Source organism: Pelodiscus sinensis, chromosome 3, assembly GCF_049634645.1.
Source record: "Pelodiscus sinensis isolate JC-2024 chromosome 3, ASM4963464v1, whole genome shotgun sequence".
Classification (NCBI taxonomy): Eukaryota; Metazoa; Chordata; order Testudines; family Trionychidae; genus Pelodiscus; species Pelodiscus sinensis.
Genome location: NC_134713.1, coordinates 71,432,012 through 71,448,471, shown reverse-complemented (window position 1 = coordinate 71,448,471; position 16,460 = coordinate 71,432,012). Strand labels below are relative to the sequence as shown.

The following is a 16,460-nucleotide window of genomic DNA, read 5'->3' as shown; positions in this document are numbered from 1 at the left end:
ACAATTATTTTAGGGGCTTTAATTGGCTTAACTGGATTGATCCATTGTTCTATAAAAATATATTAATTATGGAAAACATTTAAAGTTAAAATGTGTATATGCATTTTCTAAAAAGTCGCATTTTCTAAAAGTTATCCGTTATTTTTAAAAGCTTGAATATTTAATTGATTGAACTGGAGCTAGAAAATGTAACGTATTCTGGTTTGACCTGTTCTTTCTCTTTGATCTTAGATTTAGAGTGGTACTTGAAACAGATATTATAAATAGCAAGTCACCGGTTTTCTTAAATTAAAATCTCAAATGAAAATATATTTTCTTAGGAAATGTCATATTTGTATAATTAAAGCAAAGTGCAGTCTGCATACAAAAATATAAATTTTCAAAGGCTGATCATTTTAGTAACCAATTTAAAAATATTTTTTCTAGGACATTCAAGAAATTTTAGGATGTATTCTAAATCAAGTAGGGTAAAGAAAGTTAAAGCAATCCTACCAATTAGCTACCTTACCTGATAAGATATGCCAATAAAAAGTTCAATTTAATAGGTATAAATAATCCTGTAATTGAAAAACTAGGATTTTAGCTGAGATACCTGTTAAATATTTATTAAGTGTTTAACTAGAAAATGTATTTTAATCATTAATTTGGCTACAACAAAACAAAAATTATATATGATTGAGAGATTGGAAAGAGAACTTGGACAAATTTCTGACACAACCTCTTGGCCAAGAGTATTCTGAACAGGGAGATTCTTAATAACTTTTTATTTCTAGTAGAGTGATGGTTCTTCCTAAGTGTTCTGTTTTCTGTTTTAACCCAACACTGGGGCATAATGGTTATTGTGAAAAAGACATTATTCCTATTCAGAAACATGCCACAAGAGATTGCCAAAGCAATATCAAGTTTTGTTTTGTAGGTTATAGTGATAGGTTTCTACTTTTGTGATTTTTAGACATACAATTGTATTTTTTAAAAAGATTTTCTATTGTGAACTTAACATTCATAAAAGTATAGCTGGCTGTACATCCGTCTTTGTAAAATCTGACCTTTTAATGTACAGGGAGCTATAGTAATTAATTTCTCCCAGCTTGAAGTTTTATGCAGAAACTTTATTAATGAAGCTTTTCCAGTTTTCCACAACCATTGGCCTAGTGAACAGAAAGGCAGATGAGACAATGGATATTAGAGATATCAGTGTGTAGACAACTACATGATGAACTGATAGGCCTAGTTTTATCGGTTAATCCTTTGCACTACACACAACCTCCCCCCCCCTTGCAGTCTCTGTATTAGAAGCAGTGAGGTTGGGGGGAGGGAGAGTGGGAGCCAGTACCCATAAGGAGCTGGCTTATACACTGGCTCCCCACGAGCACTGGATCTACTTCCCACCTCCACCCTCCCGCATTGCTGCCTGTGACAGAGAGGCAGCAGTGCAGAGCATGAGGGGGCAGGTGGGAGCTGATATGCATGCAGAGCTGGCTTTTAAGAAGGCTTCCCATATGTGCCAAATCCACAGACCCACCTGCCCCCCACTTGCTGCATCCTAAGAGGCAATTGGGGATGGGCAGGCAGGAATCAGTGCTGGGAGAAGCCAGCTTAAAAGCTGGCTGCTCCCAGCACCAGCTCTGCAGTGCTGCCAAGTCCCCCCCTCCCACACTGCTGCCTCTGATAGATCCAGGGCTTGCTGTGGACACAGGCTGCTCTATGGCAGCAGCCCCAATCTGGAGGGTTGGGATAAGCTCCCCACAGACAAGGCCTGTATCAGAGGCAGCAGCACAGGGCGGCAGAGGGGAGCCAGTCTTCATGGGAAGCTCCCCTCATGGACCAGTTCCGACCTCCCACCCCATGCTGCTGCCTCTGATTGAGAGACAGCAGCATGGAATGGCAGGGCTCCCCGTGAGTGGGGCTGGGAGTGCACTGGCTGCCGACCCCATCTCTGGGGATTATCAAATAGTTGAATAACCACTAAAATGTCATGCAGTTACATAATTATTCAATTACACAACTGTCTAACTTCCCTAATAGATATAGTTTAATTAAGCCTCAACTCTCCTCATTTAACTTACCTGGGAATGCTGGTTGGGAACCTTAAGTGCTCTTCTCATAGGAGAGTTAAGAAAAACTAGGAAAAGTGGGGCATGAGTTGTATCCCTGTTGTCTGGCTTTAAGAGCTCCAACCTTCCTTTTTCCAGCTTCTTTAATGGCTGCCTTCCCCTAAATCTACCTTCCAACTGCTATTTATTAGGAACTGTATCATATCTGTAACAAGTATCTGCACCGGACACCTGCTGAATTGTGGCATCTTGACTTAACCTCTACCCCACTGGGCCCCTGATCTGTGGACAGGGTGAAAACCTCACCCCACCTGAGCCATTTTGGCAGTGAAGGAAAAATTCTTTCCCATCCCTTAAAAAATGATGACTAGTGAAATGCCCACAGTAGATCATAAAAACACAATCTTAGTTGTTGTTTACGTTACCAGAGTAAGTCAACCTACGTTGACATGAATCATTATGTGAATAATGTAGCTGGAGCTGAATTATCTTAGATCAAATTACAGACATGTCTACACTGCACTGTGTTAATGGGAGACACGCTCCCGTCGACTTAACTTATGCCACCAGAAGAAGAGGAGCAAGGTGGGTTGAGAGGAGAGCACTCTTCAGTGGATTTAGCAGGATTTCACTTCATCAATCACAGAAGCATTGATCCCCAGTCAGAAATAGACGTGGACTTACTTTTAGCCCATGACTGGAGGGTGGATGTTGCTGATCTGTGATTAGTGAGCGGGTTCCTTCCAGAGTTCATGGATATAAATGTTGTTCTTCGAGTGATTGGTCATTTGCATTCCAATTTAGGTGTTTGTGCACTGCATGCACTGTAGCTGGGAAGATTTTACCCTAGCAGAATACCGTAGGTCAGCAGGGTAGACCCTAGAGTGGAGCCAGTGTAGCTAGGTATTTAGTACCCTGCTGACTGCCACCTCCCTTAGTTCCTCCTAACCGCCAATGATGGTTGCCTCGGGCAAGCATGTTTTCCCTAGCTTGGCTTGCAGGTAGTTCTTTCAAGTGTTAAGTAGTTGTTAGTTAAGTATCAAGTTTATTACGGTTACTCCTATTGTTTTTCCCCACTTGGGAGCTGGGGTGTACCTCTGCTCCCTGGCTTCAAGCAGTGCAGACAGTGCAGGAAGTTTGTGCCTACGGACGATCCACATGACTCCTGCTTTAAGTGGCCCACATAGAAGATAAGTGCAAGATCTGCAGGGTCTTTACTTCAAGAACGCAAAAGGATAATTTTGCCTCCCAAATCTCTTAATGGAGGCTTCCCTAGATCCCCATCTAGAACCACAGGCCACGGGACCACAGTTGGTTGCCTCGGTGTACAGTGCGTCATCGTTGAGTGGAAGGTGCTGGCTCCGTGTAAAGAATCGGACAAGCCCCCGGTACCGACATTCACTGAAAACTAGAGTGAAAAGTAATGTGTGAGTTCTCCACTCCCTGCAGGAATTAACAAAACTGTTACTTGGCATAGCACAACATATATGATATGCCAGTATTAATATGACTGATGCCCATAACTCATATATTCTAATAGAAATAGTAATTACTGGTTGAGGTGAGGAAGAAGGTAGAAGGTTGTAAATCACATTGACAGATGCACAGTTCTTACAGGGTAATTACTGATTAATGTGCAGTACATCTGTGATATAAACCTTTAACTCTGATGGATGTAGGAGGACCCTTTTCATGGAATATAATGAAGATAATTGATAATGCCATGTAAATCTTTCCCCGTGTTACTTTCTAAAGATACTATTTTTAGTTGATATAATTTTATAAGATAACATAGGAAGTGTGATTTAGTTACATACACACCATTGCTAAATAACACTTATGGAACAGAACAGTAGATTGTAATGAAGTCCGAGAACCCCATATCTGATCCCATCCAAATCCACAATAATCTAAAAATGTATTATGAATTTATGTACAATGATATAAATAAAGATCTTGCTTCAAAGGAAAGTGAACTAATGAATCTGAACAATAACATGTTAACTGTGCTTGGTAGTGCCTACAACACTACAAGTTGCTAAATGTTATAATACTGTTTTCTCATTAATAACGCTGAAATATTTGCTTTTTTAAATTAATTTTTACACATGTAGTCTTTGCTGCAATTTATTTTCTTTTTTAATGCACCCATAGATGAATTAAATAACACATTTAAATAACAAAATCAAGCTATACTATAGTAAATAGAACTAATTTAGAAACCGCCTGGGCCAGATCATCAACTGGCATAGAGAGCAATTTAGTGGCATCTGCTGAGGATCTGTCCCTTTCAGTTTGAAACATTCCTTTAACAAAGTGCTCATTGGGAATTAGTGACTTTGCTTGGTAAGGGAAAATATTTTTTACTATTTTTTTCCACTAGAAAACACAGTCACTCTTGAACCCTATCCCTGTTGTGACTCCTCTGAGCTTCTCAGAGGGCTTGATTAACATAGGAGCTGATGCTAACAACTCTGATAGCACAATTTGTGTTAGGGATAGTGTGCATATTTCCCTGAAAAAACATACATCAAAATCTCTGAAACGTCATAGGAAAATATTGGGTTTATGTCTTTTATTTGTTTTCTTATGATGTATGAAATAGGGTGAATTTTTAATAGTTTTCCCCTTCCCTCCAAAATACTTATTTTTACATAAGAATATAAGAATGGCCATACTGGGTCAGACTACAGGTCAATCTAGTCCAGTATCCTGTCTTCCGACTGTGGCCAATGGCAGGTGGCCCAGAGGCAATGAACAGATTAGGGAATCATCATGGGATTCCTCCCTTGTCACCCATTCCAAGCCTCTGACAAAGTCTAGGGACACCATTACTATCATCCTGGCTAATAAGCATTGATGAACGTAACCTTCATGAATTTATGTAGTTCTTTTTTGAACCTTGTTAAAAGGTTCACAACATCCTCTGGCACAGCTTGACTGTGTGTTGCATGAAGAAATACATGTTAGATCTCCCTTGTCAGGCACCCACCAGGGCCAGAGCTCCGCAGATGCCACCACTGTCCCCAAGCTCCATGGCCAGCATCAGAGCTCCATGGCTGCCACTGCTGTACCCAAACTCTGCGGTAGGGACCAGAGCTTTATGATTGTCACTGCTGCCCCCCCGAGCTCCAATGCCAGAGCTTTGCGACTTCCATTGCAGACCCCTTTCTGCTGGCCCCTTGCTAATGTCCAGCCACAAGGACTCCCTAATGCTCCTCTCCCCCCCCCCACATGGGGCTCCCGAATGAGTTGCCATCCCCTCCTGCTGCTCCTGTCCCAGAGCCCAACCTCCATATACATGGGCTCTGTGGTCCAGTAACATCGGTGGTCCTACTGGACCACAGATATTGCTGGACCAGAGAGTCCCAGTTAAGGAAGTTATAACCTGTATTTCCTGTTGTTTGTTTTAAACTTGCTGCCTATTTAATATTCCTTTTCCTAAACCGAAAAGTTCCAGGCTTTTTAATCTCTCTTCATATGGCAGCTGTTCCAAACCCTTAATATTTTTTGTGCTCTTTTCTGAACTGTTTCCAATGCCAAGATACGTTTTTTTAGATGAGGTGACCACATCTGTATGCAGCATTCAAGATGTGGATGTACTATGGATTTATATAGCGGCAATAAGATATTCTCTGACTGTATAGTTTTCAGAGAACAAGCGACAGTGACTGCAAGATCTCTTTTTTCTGCTTTATCTTTACACTAGAAATTTAAGTTGTTTTTGCCATAAAAGAGACTAGGACAAATGAAGAACTAGTGAAATGATAGCATCACAATTATCTAAACTAATTCAAGAGAAAACGAACTTTTAGTCAATCTTTCTAACATTCTGGAGTTTCTTTTTCTTAATGTCTATTTAATTCCAGTGACGTTGTTGAGATTTCTAAGGTTAAAAAAGAGCAAGTAGAAAACAAATGTCTTTCTAAGGGAAAGGATTAACTTTCTAGACCTTCTTTAAAAGTGCAATTTTTTTTTCTTAAATTCCCCACCATGAGTGCAGGAGACTAGAATTGTTCACCTCACACAATCCCATTCCAGTTCTAGTATTCTATCATTCTGTGTTCTTGCTTACTTCAGATCAAAGATAGGTAAACGTTGCTTTAGGAACATTTATCTTTTTTTTTTTCCTATCCTGCTTCCTTCCAGAATATTCTGAAAAGTCTCAGTATACACTTTAAATGTTTGTTTCATTTGTTGCAAAGATGAATTTGGTATAATTTATTATGATTTATTATTTCTAGCCTAACTGCATCCAGAGGCTCCAGTTAATCTGTACTTCATTGTGCTAGGCACTGTACAAACACATAACAAATTAATGTACCAAGCTTTGCTAACTCAGAGTTTCTGCAGCTGTCTGTTGGCAAACAAATGTGCAATACGTGCAGTGCAGCTAGGTTAGTATTGCTTTTGGAACCCTAAATTTTGCATTTTCTGGCTTTGTGATTTTGAACTATGAGGCTTTAATGTAGCATTATTTGTTTTTCTTCCATTTAATAATAAATTATCCACAGTTCATTAGCTTAGACACCATCAAACAACATTAATTACAGAAGACTTGGAAAGGTAAATATCATTCCATAGTACCAGCTGAGCTGGTATGTATCCAAATGGGCATTTAATCCTCATGTAGAAAAGTCACAGGGAAAAAGAGTATTAATAAAGCAAGACTGATGAGGGAGAAAGTCCTCTGTAATCTTGGAATGATACTCATTTGAAGTAGCTGATAGGCACCAAATTATTTTAAGTTTAAAAAACCCACTATGTAGTACAGTATTTCATATTCCTAGTAAGACTGACACCCATACCAAAGTTAGCCTGTTTATGAAGAATTGTAAGAAATCTGTAGTATTGTGGCTATACATTTATTACAGAGATGTATTATGATACAGGTTGGACTTCCTGGTCCAGCACCCTTGGAACCTCAGTGGTTCCAAAGGAGGAAGTTTGCCAACCAGGGGAGGTCAGGTATAGGGCTCTCCTGGGTTTTCCCTCCTGGCCATTGGACTGGCCAGTGTGTTCCCCCAGCTGGTTGGGGAGCTTCACTCCTGGCTGCCACATTGCTCTGGCCAGTGGAGCTCCCTGCCCCTGGACAGTGGAGGCTTCCTTGCCTCCGACTGCTGGCAGCTCCCCGCTTCTGGCTGGTAGCAGATCCACACCTGTGGCCAGCAGGGACTCCGTGTCCACAAGAACAGTGTTCTACTTTCGGCTGGCAGGGCCTCTGCCCTGTCTTGCTCTGGCTGCTGACTGGGTTTCCTTCCCCCAGGTCATTGACCTGCTGGACCACGGATGTTGCCAAACCAGAGAGTCCCAGACCACAGCGGTTCAACTTGTAGTATTTTACAGGTGCTATGTAGCATAATTTAAGCATGTATTTCACAGTGCTAATAATTTAATATCTTCAGACATTAATAAAATCCATTCTAAGCCCAAAGATGGACTCAATGGAAATTGAAATGACCTTTAACAATAAGAGAATACCCAAATAGCATTCTGTAAAAATAAAGCTTTTTAACAAAGGTAATACAAAGGCTATTACAAAGACAATATCCTATGTCACGCAGTTACCTACAGCATGAAATGTAAAGCAACTCACTATAAAGTTAGAGAGACTAAGAAAAAGAAGTATTGGAGAGTAACTGAATCGCATAGTACATTTACTTTAGTAGTTAGATTCACCAGATCACAAAAAAATAGATAATATGCAATATGTTAAAATATAGTCATTTTATTTAAAAAACTTTGGAGTAAGAGAGTGTATAGAAAGAAATATTTGATATATCAAATTAGGAAAATAATAAATAAGCATGACTTTTTTTGTTCCGTGATTGTACATTATCTAGCACTGGCATCCTGGTCTGAGGCACCTAGGTGCTGCGGTAATTAAAAACAATAATGAATAAAAAATATCATTGTTATTTAAACTGTTAAATTAAGAAATTGTGATATGCTGCAATACTAAGCAGAATGTCTCTTGACTATTGGTCCATCACATAAATATGCAAAGGAATCAAATGAAATTCTGAACATTTTAAAGTTTGATTATTTTTTAAAAGACCAAATGTATTGTAACATAATTGTGCTATTGTACTTTAAGGTCCAGATTTCCAGCTGGTGCATGTTAATTAAAGTCTACTAGTTCGGTGCAGCAAAATCATGTGAGAATCTGTTGAGAAGTGTGTTAATTTATTTTTATGAATATTTTAGTAGAAGTAGCAATACTGTAGGTATAACTGAAAATGCTGAAAAGCAAAGCATTGACAAGACCATTAAGCAACCATTTTTATGGCCTCTGATATTCAGCATTAATCCTACTATCATGACATGGCAGGAAAGTTTAGTGTTTGCTTGATTACAGGAAATCAATATTAAGTCATACCAGTTACAAGAGTCTATTGTTTTTCTAGATGGCAACCTGATCATTTATCTCTCTGAGATCAGCAATAGTTATATACTGATTAGATATTCACACCCTGGTGTAAATTTGCAGCATTAGAGGAATCATCATAAACTCTTTTGAAAAAATGGAAATAGGATACCGTTAAACTAAACAGTGGCACACCATCATCTGAAGTAGTGTGTTCAGTTTTGATTGCCTCATATAAGCTGTGTCTACACAGTTTCCCCTCCACCTCAGAATCATCTAACGATTGACTGTGGCAGCAACAGTGGGAATGAGGATGTAGAGTGGTCACCAGCATATTACCACTGGTTGTCTAACCCCTTTTATATCAAGTCTAGAAGATATATGGTGGCAATCCACCTATTACTCAATTCTCTAAAGCTGCACCTGTGCTAGCAAGATTTATAAAAAAAAAATTAAGGACAATGAGGTGAGTATTAACAAGCTATTTCAGAAGAAACTGAAATAGAATCGATCCCGAAAAGTTAATCAGTGGTTGATCTTACATTTCAGAGGGAATGACCAAGCCTAAAATTATTTAGCATGGAAAGGTAAAGAATTAAGGAGAATGTGATGGATTCTGGCAAGATTTATGAGCTTTTGTTTTTAACTCAAGCAAAGATACTGTTTAAAATGCAGTGAATTGACTTAAATTAATCTTTGTAAAAAGGATGCACAGAAATGTTAAGAAAAATAGTTGTTATATTTACAAAACAAGAACCTCCTATAATCCTAAACTTAAGTAGAATGTTTCACATATAATTCAAATTTACTTAGACAAATTTGCCCTCTTCACTGTGTCTTTGCCTTTTACTCAAGTTATTTTTAATGAAGAATGAGAAAGCAACCTTCTATTAAAGACATAAGGACAATTTCTCCTTTAAAACTGAAAGTACTTCTGATTGAGCCATATTTATAAAGAGAAATCAGCCTCCGGGCCAAAATTTAATTTTTTTAACTCTTAATTTAAACATTATGGGTTCAGTGGTTGATGGGAAAGGAGAAACGGGTCCTGTCAGACCTGGATACACACAGAGAGAGATGATAGCATAGTGTTCTATTCCATTTAATGAAATGCTTGTAGCTCTGAAGAACAGATGTCAAAAGAGAGAGGTGAATAAGATATTAGTCAGTTTTTAAAAAATATTTAAGTCCTGACACTTATCTAAAAGTATGTGTTATAAAAAAAATAGGTGACTTTTCAAAATATCCTAGTGCTTCCAGAACAAATGAAGATAGAAAAATGCTGATGAGACACTTTAGTGGAGACTTCCTGCTGTGCTGGCTTAAAAAGCAAATATGAGATTGACATGCAAAAACATTTGTGCAATGTCTTTGTAATCAATTATACATGAACATTAAATACTTCAATTAACTAGCAAATTTTGCATCAAAACAGTTCAAAATGTTTTTAACCCTATTTTCTCTGCAATTCTTTTATTATATATGTGCTCAAAAGAAGAAAGATCGCTTTTTATTATGTAGAAATATTTATGCAGATTATGTATTATTAAGAATATCTACTTATTTAAAATAAAACTGGAAAAGTAAGCTGAATTGTGAATTGCTGCTCAACTCCCTGAGTTTTTTTATAGGAATTTTTAAAACTAAAATTATTTATTATTGCTTCTACAATTCTTTTTTATAATATTTTTAGAGTCACACTTGAATTGTCAGAAGCTTTGAACAATTAGTTGAAAAATTCCTACAAGAGATAACTCAACTTCCTTTTTCATGTTAGTGCATATTATGAGCTGGATTTTTAAAACCCAGCCTTAGTTTTTCGGAAATGAATTTGCAGTCAGTTATTTGTATGGGCAGTGTATTTAATAGTTGTCTATCCTGTAGATATAAAGTAGCAATAAGGCAGTTCAGTTGCAACATGACACATATTTTGTCAGTGCTGCTTCTTATAGCTGCTAAGTGACTATTTAAGGAGTTAAATAATAACTTAATAATAATAAATACAAATTGCTGCACTAAGACTGTTGAATACAAAATTTTGAATTTTGTTTCTGATTTTGCTAAATATGAAAATAACTTTGTCTTTTTATGCCACTTACCAGTCCTAGGTTTCAAGATCTACCAGATGCTACCTTCTCATTTTGTAGAGCGTTTGTTTCATAATTACTCTTACGAGTTTGCAGTAGAAAGTACTGTACTTTCTTATTTGCTGCTAGTTAAACCAATGTTGTTCTTATCCACAGGAACTTTAGGTAGTCGCTAGATGGCAGCAAATATTCACAAGTAGTTTTTACTTCTTTCTCCATGTAGCATTCAGTGACTAGTCTATAACATAATGAAAAAGCATAAATAGGTTTTGAAGTCTTACGAACAACCTATCAATGCAACACATTCTTACCATTTTCTTCCTTAGCTTCACATTTTACTATGGACATATTTACTTTTGAGCAAAATCTAAATTAAAATTTAAAAAGAGTAATTAGAATGACTAAAGTAGAAGCAAGCTTGTTTTTGACTGATTTTGCAGACTTTGCTATCATCTGTCACCTTTCAGTTACATTCTGAAACCACAACTGTGTACTAGATGTAGGAGCAGCCCTAGCCATTTTGCTAACTAGGGTGGAAAATATTTTCACAGTGCCTCTTACCCTGCCATTGGCGACTGAGCCAAAAGGGGGGAAAGGCTGACCAATCAGCAGAGCAAAAAATAACAATAATAATAGGAAAAAAGGCTGGCCAGGCATAGTGGAACAAAACAAAATGCCCAAAGCGTGGTGTCCCTGGAATTTCCCACCCATGGTGAGTGCCTTGCTTGCCTACCACTGGCCCCGGCTAGAGGCCATGTGTATGTGAAAGTTCAAAGATAAATGGCAGGTGAGTCCAAATCCTATTTTTGTAGACAGCATATGAAGATGTAAAAGTCTGATATGCCAGTGTTGTTAGATTTGCAAAATATCTATATCCATCCTATTGCCACAATTCCAGGACATTTTCCCTTATAAATATGTCGTCTTAAACACGTATCAGTATATAATTGAAACATTGATTTAAGTCAGATTGCAAACTCACATTATCTCAGGCAGGGAGTATGTTTATGTGGTTAAAGTTTGAAATATGAAATTCACATGAGCCTTGTTAATAGAAGGAATACAAATTCCTTGTAGTAGAAGTATCTATTGTGTGATCTTTTAATTTAAAAATTATAAACATTAGAGAAAATCATTTATGTTCTCAAGTATCTGAAATATATTGTGAAAAAGGTACCATGGTGATTCATATTTTAGAAATGTGTATATATAGGTGGTTCAGAAGGGATTTTTATATTATTATTTTAGTATAATTAAATGGAAAGCTACAGACACTTTCTCTAATCTAGTGCTAATGGTTTGAATTCAGCATCTTATGAACTTAATGCTTCTGTTTTCCTCTAATATGCAAGTTCAATTTTTGTATCTCTCTTCCAACTTACAGATTGCTCTTGGAACAGTAACTAATGTGGAGGAAGCAGTAAAGTGGATAAGTTACACTTACCTTTATGTACGGATGAGAGCAAATCCATTAGTATATGGCATCAGTCACAAGGCTTATCAGGTAGAAAACGCATTTTAAAAAAAATTAACTTGCTTTCTGGTTCTGTAATCCTTTCCTGATGTAAGGATAAATATTTGCTATTTCTGCTTATATGACATCAGCAATTTTGTGTGTGTTTGAAAGGGAGAAAATATTTTCTATAGCAGAGTGTTATTTTGTTTAAAAAAAGAGGTTGAAAAGGTCCCTTCTGTTGAAAACTTTTATCTGCTAGCTTACAAAATATGCTTTCAATGGCCAAATTTGCAATCAATGCATAGCACTCACTTTTATCAAAACACCTATCATGCCTTAGTCACTGTTAGCATTTCAGAAGTACAAGTCAGATATGAGTTATACAGCCAAGTCTTTCTGAAGCCATAACTCCGCTTTACACACAGTTTTTCCTGTGTCAAGTATTTATTTTAGAAGACCTTGCCACTTGCACGATCATAAATTACTAGACAGCAGAATTGTTAACTTAACAGATTAATAACATCAAATGTTTAGTTATATTAGAAGTCTTTTTCTTTTGGTACCTGATCGTTTTAAGAGGTTTTTTCCTTTGTTTAATATTTTATAGATATTATTTTGTGTATTAGAATCAGAACACAAATATATTTTTCCCAGTAGAATTCACTATTTTTACATTTCAGGGTGGTTCATAGTTTACGGGAAATGTAAATGTCTGTTTTCTCTTTAACCATAATATATATGCTCTACTAGAGCTTGCAACAAAAATAATTTGATAAGCAGGAAAGGAATGTAAACTGGTGGAAGAGAAAAATGAAGGAAATATTTGCTTGGAAGATTTTTTTTAATGGCAACTGTTTGAAATTGTTTAGAGGCTTTAGTGGTAGATATAGTCCTCTTGGATGCGATGTAATGGTCAGAGTGCAGATGAGATGGTCAAAAGTTCATGGTAATTAATTTATTTCACATCTCCACAATTTGTTGCATAGCTTCATAGCTTGTCACATGAATATCAATATCCATGTTTTGAGTATGTAAAACGTTTATAACAGTATGCCTGTGTCAGGATTCAGGTCTAATATCTTTGTCCTTTAGTGTTGGAAGTTGGATTTAAACTATAGGGAAATTGGGTAAGATTTCCATAGTTCTCAATACATTATAGTGTAATGAACATTTTTATGGGCACTGATTTATGGCTTTCTGAGTGCAGTCATCTCATATACCAATTAATAAAGTACTGCATTATCATGTATTTATATATGGTTTACAAACCTTACATAATCTAAGATGTTATCAAATATTATATTTAGCTATGACTCAACAGTGGGAGTTTTGAAACATCCTAACTCTGTAGAATTATTTTGCACTCTAAGTCTCTGGCAGCAGTATTGAGTTCTGTGGCAAATTATTAATTGATTTAATCATGCTTCTCCCACTCTGCAAAGTTTTTTGTCCACATAACTTCTATATGATGGTGTTTTACAATGTTTTTAAATTTTGGAAAATCCCAGACTCTTCCCTTGTTAGTCCTCTTAGGAAACCTGTAAATAAATATGTATATCTGATATTCTGAAAGAAAGGCTTTGCTGCTTAGGAATATGGGGAAACAAAGAAGAAGATGAATATTAAAATGGATCAAAGAATTTCTAAAATGACATCCTTTTCAACGTTTTGACAGCCCATATTTGGGCTTCCTGATTTTTTTTTCTTTCATTTCAATTTTGAATATTTCATTAAAATGTAAATATAAAAAGAAACTGAAATTTCTTCTGATTTAGGCCTTGATTCTGTAAGCTTACACACGTGCGTAACTTTATGCGCATGAATAGTGTTCAGTCTTCTGTAGTGGCTAGGAGGCTGCTGTTTTTAGCTGCGCCTGACCTGTTGTTGCAGTTGCAGGTGTTTAGGAGGTGAAATTGTCTGATTTGGTAAGGGCTGCTCTAGGCGTGTTCTCTGTTGTTAAAGTCCTTCAGGATTCCTCATTGTAGAGTTCTGAGGACTCTAATCACAAAGGCACATACCTATGGAAGTGTATTGCTCAATTTTTTCAATTTGGCAAAGTCAAAAGTTTTTTGTGCTCCCTGCTTACATTTACTATAAAAGTAAGAATAAAAATGTAGCCATGATAAGCCTATATATGTCTCTTTTTCAAAAGAGATTAACATTGAATACTTGCCCCTGAAGTATGCAAGTATCTTTTCATTAATTATAATAAAATGTTGAATGCTTCAAATTCTTTTTGTCACTTCTGACACCTTCCTTCCCTTGGGCGTTGTGACTCATTTAGGTCAAGATATACTGCTCTGGAGCTGAGTCCCCAAGGCATTAGACTTGAAAGTATGGTTAGAGTGAATTGGTCTATGGCAGTGGTCCCCAACCTTTTGGGGCTGCTGGGTGCGTGGCCCATGCATGCGCCGCACGCCCAGGGCAGGGGCCGTGCATGCGCTGTGCGCCCAGGGCGGGGGGCTGCCCGTGCACCCGGGGCACAAGAATGGCTCAGGCCAGTCCTGGTCAGTAAGTGGGCACACACAAATGCTCTGGAGGGCACCATGGCACCCCTGGGCACCGCACTGGGGACCATTGGGCTATGGTGTAGCCCTTAGTCCCTGACGGATGGCTATGAGCTGTAACCAGGGAGTAGACATCTAGAATCTGCAACCAGGGAGCAGCAGACAGGGGCAACCAGTGCTGGGCACAACTATGGGCCATCAGGTCAGTCACAATTAAATGTTAGTAATAAATACAGTAACATCATCATTAGTAATTCATGGTTGTAACTACCCAGAATCAATTAACTTCCCCATTTGTTGAAATGCAGTATAATTTGAGGATGAACCAGAATAAACTGCATTTTCTCATTTTTTTTCATTTTTGATGTGTAGCAACTTTCTGTGGACTTATTGTGAGTATGACACACCAATGAGGTCTGAACTAATTATTGGTTTGATAATCATGGACTGATTTTGTTTTGCAACTGTGTTTTGTTTCTGGCTTTAAAAAAGCTGGATTATCTCAGTGAAATACCTAATTTTGCACTTTTGTACTTTGTGCATGGTCTTCAGATGGATCCCGGACTAGAGAAGCACAGAGAACAATTGGTGATTGAAGTTGGCAGGAAGCTAGACAAAGCCCGTATGATTCGTTTTGAAGAGAGAACTGAATTTTTTTCTTCTACAGATTTAGGCAGAATTGCCAGCCACTATTACATTAAGTATAATACTATTGAGGTACAACAACCTGCTACTTCTGGTATACTTTTCTTTTTAACCCTTTATATAAAATGGTCACAGGAAGATATTATAGCACATGCAGATGTCTTTTTCAAATCATGGTTTCTTAAAAAACACCTAAGCACGTGGCAATAGTGAAAGTTCAGAAGCATTGATTTGGTCAGATTTGGTTTTGGATGATGAATTCTACATTCTTTGCCTCTTCCTAAGACCCTGATATTCACCTGCATATCCATTTGCCAGTAACAGCTCTTCCGTGCTCAGAGCCCATTAATATAAATGTTTCTGTGGGTGCAAATGCAATCACCTTTTCATTCATGTGATAGAGTTTATCTGTTCAGCACTGGCAAATGTTAGTCTGCTGAAGCATGCAGAAATATTTGTATATACCAAAAACTGTTTCTACTCTGTTGGAGGATGGGAGCTGAAACTCTGTCTATAAAACTTGCTTGTGAGTAACAGGAGTTTTCCTTGAATAAGAACTATGATAATGGCCTTCTACATTTTTTAACTGTTGTTGTTTTATAATTAGACATATTCATTTATACATTTGAACCTCTAGCATAGCCAAGATTTTTTTTTCCAGAAGTTACTGTGGATTTGGGGTACTTCAGTTTTTGGGTCCCCAACTGAAGACAACTTAAAAGCAGCTCTTTTTTTTTTTAAAGAAAGGTCTGAGAAGCCTTGCTGACCTTTTCTTCTTCTAAGAAGTCATGAGCTGGGTATCCACACTTAGTTACTTTTAAAAATCTTGGAAAACTTGTAGAATTATTTTTAATTTTAAGTTTGTAGGTCAAAATAATTGTTTACACAATTTTATTTTTATAATAAATCAAATCATTTTATTTTTATAGACTTTCAATGAACTTTTTGATGCTCACAAAACAGAAGGTGATATTCTTGCTATAGTATCTAAGGCAGAAGAATTTGAACAGATCAAGGTAAGATTGTATCACTTCATCCAGAAGGACACTTTTTAATGTAAGTAGACCGTAATCCACAGCACCAAGTCCATAAAATGCATGACCAGTGGTTGGAGAATGAGTGGGGCTTTTAACTCTACACTCTGAGTTTCATGACTAACTGACATCCATAGCCTGTTGGAAATGGCCCCCAACTGGGTCCCAATAGGGGCCAAACATTTACCCTCTTTAAATAAACTTTAAAATGAAGACTGTCAGTAAATCAAAAAATATGTAGATTTATGGTGTGCTTTGAATTCTCATCAGTGAGAGTGTAAAATGTTATGCATTATTCAAACTGTAGAAA

General features: G+C 37.2%; 1 protein-coding gene across 2 annotated transcripts in view; it reads left to right on the top strand.

Moving 5' to 3' along the window:
• Window positions 1-16,460, top strand: part of ASCC3 (activating signal cointegrator 1 complex subunit 3) — a 417,235-nt gene that overhangs the window by 275,977 nt on the left and 124,798 nt on the right. For both annotated transcript variants that reach the window (XM_006118439.2, XM_075923934.1), the window contains exons 17-19: window positions 11,893-12,012; window positions 15,024-15,188; window positions 16,046-16,132. In XM_006118439.2, the coding sequence (XP_006118501.2) occupies window positions 11,893-12,012; window positions 15,024-15,188; window positions 16,046-16,132 (372 nt within the window). The remainder of the gene's footprint in view (window positions 1-11,892; window positions 12,013-15,023; window positions 15,189-16,045; window positions 16,133-16,460) is intronic.